Here is an 8,103-nt window from a genome sequence, read left to right on the forward strand (position 1 = left end):
CATCTCGATCCGCAAAATCCGTCAAGAAACGAAGAAGATCGGAGGGGGGGAGTGTAGGGGATGAGAGAGGGCGAGTTCGAGCAACTGCTCTGTTCTTCGTGGTGGGGCGGCTGGGTGGGGGGAGAAGGGGGTGGGGTGGCCGTCCCGCGGTTTATATATGCCCATACCCTACCGCCAGAGACTCTGGCGGTAAGTTCAGACATCCTACCGCCGGGTGGAGAGGCGGTAGGGTGTGACGGAGGGGGCACGGAAGCCGTTATCGTTGCTGACGTGGACAAGTTTGCTACCGCCGCAGGTCTCGGCGGTAGCCTATATGATCCTACCGCCGTGCCTCGTGGCGGTAGGGGAAAGGGTCAAATCTCGAAAAACTTTCAAACTGGGGTCAGATCTCGATTTTCTTTAACAAAAGGGTCAAAACACAAAATTTTGCCACCCGTGGAGGAGGAAGTGTGGACGTGGGGGGCGTGGGAGGCTTTTTCAAGAAAGTAGTGGGGTCACGTGATAGCGACTGGCCATTGTTTTCTGTTTGGTGGACTTGTCTGGCTGGCGGCCGCTCGCGAGCGCTACCGAGCCAACGGATTTTGCGGGTCGGAAAGAGGCCTTCCTTTCTCAAAACGGGGGGACAGGAATTTTGCTTTTCTGGCTGGCCGCTCGCTACCGCTAGCGAGCCAACGGCCAGCCAGACGCGTCCTGAAAACAATATGTGCCATTTTAAACACAAGAACATTCACAAAAGCCCTCTCAGCCCAGGTGATGGGCGCTTGAGCGCACACAGGGGATCGAACCGAAACCTGGCCTCGTGATCTTTTTCTTTTTGGAGAAAAGGAAAAACCGGGCGTTCGCCAGAAGCAGCGGAGCAGCGAATTAGGGCCAGTTCTTTTGCTAGCTTTTTTGGGCTTCCAGAATAAGCTGCCCCCTACCCAGCTTATTCTAGAAGCCCAACCAAAATTTTCTTTTTAGAAGCCTATTAGTCAAGTCTTAACTACTAGGCTTCTAAAAAAATAAACTTGGTTGGGCTTTTAGAATAAGCTGGATAGGGGGCAGCTTTTTGCAGCTTATTCTAGAAGCCACCAAAAGAACTGGCCCTTAGTAGTCCAGCAATCCTAGGTGGTGTCGGCTCTACAACGAGATTCGTGCGACGGCCGGGAGAGGGTTCGCTGGGGTTAGCCCCCTGGCGAACGGCCGCCAGGTAATATTTCCGTTAAGAAAGGTGAGGAGGATCGGATCCGCGGTGGAGACTCTTTACCCTCATCGGAGACGGAACGGTTACGCGTGAGTCTCATAAGGCGGAGGCAGGAAGGGGAGATCGTCGGAGGCGGAGCAGGCGGAGGCAAGGAAGGAAGGGGAGATAGTCTGAACAGCGCCGCTTCAGTTTGAGTTCCATAAGTACGAAACAAACTCAGCGCGGACCCGTCCAGCAAGAAAAGTTCAGTGAGCGAAGATGCTAGTTCTTCCCCTCCTAGGCAGGATCTCGGTGCGTCGCCAGCGCCCCTGGCGCGTGTGGCAGTCGGATGACAACAAGAGTCTGGTTGACGGCCTAAAATACGCGAGTCTTGAAGAATGCTGCAGGTAATCAGTCTATTAATCTAGTGTTCCATGGATCCGCACAAGTTCAATTTCGCACCAGCGGAATAGGATTAGATGGAATGCTTTCGCCTCCCAAGACCCAACACTTCGGTTCAGTATTTGCATACTCTTATTTCATTGATCCGTCTGAATTTCGTATACTAGATCTAATCCGTACCGGCATTTGGAAGGCTTAGCTGCCGAACGCCAGCTTGTGCTGAATGGCCTCGAGCTGTACAACGCTCTGCATCCGGTGATTTGTTCTTCCTTACTCAACGTTCCTTCTTATTAACCGGTCTTGCAAATTGGGCGTATACACACAGATTAATTTAATGACCTGCCTTCGGCCCACTGTTTTCGCCACTTTGAAGTAGATTCACCGAAATTTGCTAGATAAAATCATTAGTTACTCCCTCACACTTTAACCTGTTCTAATCAATATTTGGATTTGACATTTGGAAATTGTATTACTGGGTTTGTCATGAAATATATTTCGAAATTGCTCTGTGTACAATGAAAAGTGCGTACGATTTATGTAAGACGTGATCTCACTCGTGCGTGGAATTGAATCAACGGCTGCTGATGGCTGTCGCACAAAAATCGTACAAAGGTTGTCGTACGTGTAGCAGGTCTCAATATATTTCCATATAATTATTACTTAAACAGATTTTGCTAAGCAATAATTGTGATACGTGTGGGTCAAATTCTCAAATGTGTGTGGGAGATCTGGTTGATTTCTCCCTAAACAACTAGTAAAAGATAGGAGGTACGGGGTAGTAATTAAGTTAAGTCAGTCACTGATGCTTCTTTGGTTTGTTTTGTTTTGTTTTACCTTGCTACAAGTAGCAATTTCTGTTTCCATGATTTTTGTTCTGCTTTGTTTGACCTTCCTACCTGTACCAATTTCTTTTTCCATGTTTGGTTGGCTGATCAGGGCAATGAGTATGAACTTGCTCCTGGTAAGGTGACCAGGAGCAGCCAACTTGGTGATGGGTGTTGCTGGAGTCATGGCAACTTTGTTGCTCGTCGGAAGCACTCTGGCTGCTTCTCTTTCCTGCCGGTTCCACGAACTCTCTTTTTCTTTGAGCACGTCTGTAGAGCTGATTTCGAAGGAGTTGTCACATGCATTCCTTTAGGTATGTATCTACTTGTGAACTTGATTCACTCTTATCTCGGTGCTGTCACACAACTGCATACCACATGTTTCTGCTTGAAGATCTCGTTCTCTTTTGCCATTCCCAAGCATATGTACTTCAAAGAAAAATGTGATTTTCATCAAATGCAATTTTGTAGAGAAAGCTACTGTGAAATGCCCAAGATTCACATTAGCACGTAAGATTATACTAGTTTAAAGAGGTGCTGTTCGAAATTTCTGTATGTTGTCTTTTGAACACGTAAAATTTGAGACATTCGTGATCTAAATAATAATTGGGCCATGCTTTTCGAGAGTGCACAGTTACCGCTTAAATACATTTTAAACTTGCTTTATCATTCTTCGGTCTATATGCCATCACGTGCTCCCCCCAAGTGGAGAAGCCACATACAAGCTGGGTAGTCAATTTTTCGAGAAAACGCAAATGGCTTTTGCGTTTCATTGCATTGGAAAGAGAGGAATTTACATCCTCCTAGGAGGCAGGTTTACACAGCCATCAGGGGCTCAGTGGACATCCCAGGATGATGGCAAAACGACCCTGAGCCCTTGAGCTCCGGCCTTTGCGCAACATCGGGCCTCGTCCTTGATCTTGTCAACTAGCTCATTGAGCGATGGGCTAACATGGTCAAACACGCACGCGTTCCTATGCTTTCAGAGCATCCACGGCACCAAGAGCGCTACGGATTTCAGAGCCTTGCAAAGTGTTGGCGGTGTGGACTCCTTCACACACAGCCACCAGTCCATGAGCGAGTCGTCGTGCTCGGGCGTCGGCACCGGCACGCGTTAACCCAGTTTTTTTTGTTTGCAAGATCAACATGTACAAATCTTGCAAAAGAAAAATAACAATCCATAGCGTTGACACCTGGCACCGCCACTCCCCCCAAGCAATGGGTGGTAAAGAAATTATCAGTTTCACTATTAGACGGTAAGTGTACCATCAAATCTAAACCCAAAATTAAGTCATAAAGAGTCTACCGCATTTGCTACAAAACAAAAAACGTTTTACTATGAAGTTTTATGCCAGATTGCGTAGTAAAAGAATCTAGCATTTTACTCCTGATAACTAAGCTTCTTACTAGTAGAACCAAAAAGTTAGTGGATGGGTTGATTAGGTGGTTTTCATGTACTACCCAGCCAGAGCGCAGAATACTACTCCCCCCCCCCCCCCCTGCCCCCTCTCTTTTACTGGGAAAATAGATCTTTCTACCACTAATTATTTGCCTAGACATTAGCAGTAGCTTTAGTTGTTTTACTACTTTTCCTAAAGCTTTTACGGCCCGGTGGGAAGAGAGTTAGATTTGCTGGCTGGAGGTGTGCGTTGTGCTGGCTGGACCGTAGAATGAGTACTTTGCGCTCAGGCTGATCTGAGGGCATGATCTGAGGACCTCCAAAACATCGCAACCAAACTCATGGTATCACCTGTTAGAACATCTGAGGCGCGCATAGTTGATCTTCCGAGGAACAAACATTCACACAAGCACGAGCAACAATGCCGATATTTGTTAACGAGGTTCATCAAACATCAGCTACATCTCCGGGTATGACTAGGGGCGCTTGTTCCCATGTACTAAATCAACATACTACAAAGACTACATGCACGTCGAGGCCATCAGATGACATTTCCAACCACCCGTCACAGCCGGTCCCCTGCCTCGGGCGTCTGTACCATCCCTCTTATGTCTAGCCTATCAGCTTATGTCTAGTCTAGTTGGCTACCCCGTGATGCTTTTTTTATATAATAATAGGACTAATTGGACCGGATTTCATGGTTTGACTCAAACACGTAACCCTCCACTAATTACAAGCCCAACTGTAGCTTAACTCGTACACATACATATTTGGCACAATTCTGACATCTAAAACTGCTCTAGTAATTATAGTTTTTTCGTTCCTGATCGTGCAGATTAGATTCATGTGCGAACGAATTGCAGGTACCAGTTGCTTTGTCTCTCTTGTTATCATACAGAGGGCATTATATCATGCTTTTAGGAGTGCATGATGCACATCTTTTAGGATATGGATAACATATGATATTCCTATTTTCTTTTTTCTTTTTGCCGGGCTGACAAAGAGATAGATGGTTGTCTATTTTTCTTTTAAACCATTTTTCTAGAAATCAGTAACTGGTAGCTGCTCGATCTACTTAGGAGTAGCGATTAATCGATGAATCGGCCTATTAACTAGATTAATTGGTCATTCATTAATCGGTAGATTAGATAGGAACTTGCCAACATATATTTAGTTTTTTACGTATTATACCATACTCTCATGCTCTTAGCTATGTAATATACCAATATGATACTGTTTGGTCGAACCCTAACTATTGAGGATCGAGTGGGGGATGGGAGGGGTTACTGGCCAAAATTTTGGGCTTTGTTTGCCCAGAAGTTAATGGGCCAGCAGCGATTAATCGCCCTAAAAACTGATTAATCGGTCTGACAGGCCAATTAATCGGCCTGACAAGTTAACACGGCGAATAGGTGTTATTCGATTCGGCCACCCAACGAGTAGCAATTAACTGGCCCGTTAACTGGTTAATCGGATGAATTCTTTACCAGTGTTTTAAACTAGAGAAGGAACACAGCTGACATTAAGAAAATCATGTTGCCCTGATGTTAGGCTACATGGCCTAAACACCTAGTACGATGAACTATGCTATTCAGATATCCAAGGAAAGTTGCATACGGCTAAACCTGATTTATCCAAGCTGTTTTTATTTTAAGCGATTGATACGTAAACCTGGCAAGGTACTTTGCTTTTAAAGCTGTGCATGTTCTTGGCCGAAACCGGTTGTTTATTCCTTCTGTTTTCAGATGAACCAGTGATTGAAGCCTACACCTTTCTTGGTTTCCGTCTTCTGTGGGGTACTCGTCGTCTTGGTGGCTGTCTCTCTCTCTCTCTCTCTGCACATTACCCTCTTAAATTTCTCTGTTGCCTGATTTCCTCTGTTATCTTTTCAGCGGATTGCGTTTGCAAGACATGCTACCGTCTCTTCAATATTCCACACCCTTGTTTGAAGAGGACATGTACATGTGGACATAGCAGGGTGGAGAAAATATGTGAAATGTGTTATAATCGAAGCGGTGTGCTGCATCCATTCAGAGGAGAATTCCAGTTTGGCTATCACAAATAGGGTTACCCCTACTGCTCACATAATATGCTAAGCTAGACTTGGTGAGTTGGTGGTGGGGCAGTATGTGTGTTCGAATGCTCAATGTGTATCATTCGTCCTTACATCACTCTTGGCAATCTTATGTACTTGAGAACTTTGGCAATCATATAAGTATGCTGTCTCTTTTTCTTCTTTTTTGCGAATAAATGTCTGATAATAACTCGCAAAAGATAAGTATTGAATTGGCATGGGACACAAAAGATTATTAGCCAGCTAGCTGCGCTGCGTGCATCTGAAACTGGTCCCTGCTCTTATAGCTGTTTGGTTCCAGGATGAAGCTGGGTGGATTGAGGGTGCCCCTGTCCACCTGTTTAGGGATATACTTGTGCGACATGTCTTGCGATGGTATCGCGCGATAGGGACGAGCGCTTTTCTTTTTTTGCTCGGGTGAAGTAGAAGTGGTTTGAGATAACCAGGCCAAATACTCCTAGGTAACTGATAGCAAAGTAGTGAAATAGATCATGAAATAAAACAGAAACAAGAAACCATGCCGAGTTGCCAAGCAGTAGGAGGAAAAGTGATCTCTGATTGTGTGACTGTCGAAGAATGAGCTCACGACTTATAGGCAGTGGCTTGATCAAGGGAACAAAACACACTGCTTGGTTAAGGGAACGCAGTTCATAAGCAGTAGCTTGGTCAGGGGAATGAAGCACATTGGAGCCCCTAGGGAATGCGAACCTTAATAATAAGGTGATTGTAATTGTGCTTATGGACCCGAACCTAAGTGATCTATCCATGACCACGATGAAAGTTTGTGTTTTGTTGAAGGGATGAGAGGTGGTTAGCTTGTTGTGATGACCCCTTTGCTATGAGGTGGTGAGAATACCCCAATATATCACTGACACCGGAAAGCCTACTAACAGTATACTAAACTTGTTAGTGTCGTATATCTTGTATGGCAATTATATCATGTAGTGGTAAGTGGATACAAGTGATGTGTGGGCAGCACGTCACTGATACAAAACTTATGAGTGGTGTGTGTGTGTTGCACACCACTGGTAAACCATATACTAGTAGCGCTCGAGGAGAAGCACATGCCACTAATACATCTGATTTCAGTGCATACATCCAAGATTTCAACACCACTGTTCAAATCATGAAATATAACCTAACTAAACTAAATCGCTGGTGCACCCATTTAGTTGCCTGACATCGCCGGAGCGTTCATCGCCTCGTCATCATTGTAGAAATGACGATCTCCTTGTTGTCGGAGGCAGAGGCCTCCATGTTGCGGGATGCAGGGGAGAGTTTGCCAACGTGCACGTCATCTCCTCTTCATCATCGAAAGGAACTGGCGTGAAGAACACGTCGACCTCCCACAAAATCTCTTCCATCTGGCGTTGCTTCATCGTGTATGTTGACCTCGCCGCCCTGGCGGACTTGAAGAGGGCGTCGATGGCCATCCGCATCTCCTCCAACTCCGGATCCGTGTGGTATAGAGCCATGAAGTCTGCATTCGCAAGCCGCGCCTCGATCTGCTCCTCCATGGAGATATGCTCGTGCCACTACCAAAAAAGACACATATGTGATGACACACATTTGTCACAACAGGTCACATTTTCTGTCACCCATGTACATATGTGACAGTTTTATGACAGATTCAAGATAGTCATGCCTATGTTTTCAGGGTTGTGTTCCATGAGAATAATCAATTTTTAATCACGGAAGTGTCCAATTCCATGATGATAAATGATGAGTTATGGAAGTGTTTCCGTCAAGGGTAACCGACATGTGGCAGCCACCGTAACGGGTCACCATTAAGCTATCGGGTACGGGTCCTGGATCTGATACTCGTTAACCGCCTTGACCAATGACGATTTTCCACGTGTCGGATTCTCCTTTGCCAATGGAGCCACGCGTTAGCTCTACGTTGTGGCAGGCGGCGCCCATCCAACGGACGATATGCTCCTATAAAACGACGACACATGGCACGACCAAACAGTGGTCCTTTTAGTTAATAGGCTGGCCAGTCAAATGCCCATAAGATTTAGTCAAAAATTAGTGGGTCGCCCCACTAACTCCTGATTGCAGATAGCCCAATTACGACCCACTGGCAGTTCTAACCCGTTAATAGTCCGTTATGTCTTTGGGCCCAATTACAGCCTGATGTGTCTTTCGGCTTGTTAAAGGCCCATGGTATACTTAGACCCATTTCGACCTGTTAGCGGCCCTTGATGGAATTGGGTTGTTTTCTGGCCAGTATGTCTTTCGG

The 8,103-nt window shown here is 45.7% G+C and overlaps 1 protein-coding gene across 5 annotated transcripts; it reads left to right on the top strand.

Moving 5' to 3' along the window:
* The first annotated feature begins 1,155 nt into the window (after positions 1–1,155).
* On the top strand, positions 1,156–6,027 carry LOC123077967 (uncharacterized). Of its 5 annotated transcripts, none has more exons than XM_044500352.1 (5): positions 1,167–1,569; positions 1,732–1,819; positions 2,501–2,702; positions 5,533–5,583; positions 5,680–6,027. In XM_044500352.1, the coding sequence occupies exons 1-5, from the start codon at positions 1,442–1,444 to the stop codon at positions 5,850–5,852; spliced, it is 642 nt and encodes a 213-aa protein (XP_044356287.1). In that variant the 5' UTR covers positions 1,167–1,441; the 3' UTR covers positions 5,853–6,027. The 5 variants fall into 5 exon arrangements, with proteins under 5 accessions (XP_044356288.1, XP_044356284.1, XP_044356287.1 ...); XM_044500351.1 differs by having other exon boundaries at positions 1,169–1,569; positions 5,533–5,598; XM_044500350.1 differs by having other exon boundaries at positions 1,175–1,569; positions 5,533–5,604.
* Positions 6,028–8,103: the final 2,076 nt, after the last annotated feature.

Source organism: Triticum aestivum, chromosome 3D (assembly GCF_018294505.1).
Source record: "Triticum aestivum cultivar Chinese Spring chromosome 3D, IWGSC CS RefSeq v2.1, whole genome shotgun sequence".
NCBI classification, from domain to species: domain Eukaryota; kingdom Viridiplantae; phylum Streptophyta; class Magnoliopsida; order Poales; family Poaceae; genus Triticum; species Triticum aestivum.

Excerpts from the sequence above, each read along its gene's own strand:
- LOC123077967 (XM_044500349.1), top strand. The coding sequence starts at position 1,442 with ATGCTAGTTCTTCCCCTCCTAGGCAGGATCTCGGTGCGTCGCCAGCGC. Across the intron at positions 1,570-1,731 it reads AGTCTTGAAGAATGCTGCAG|ATCTAATCCGTACCGGCATT; the intron begins GTAATCAGTCTA and ends TTCGTATACTAG. Across the intron at positions 2,703-5,532 it reads TGTCACATGCATTCCTTTAG|ATGAACCAGTGATTGAAGCC; the intron begins GTATGTATCTAC and ends TTCTGTTTTCAG.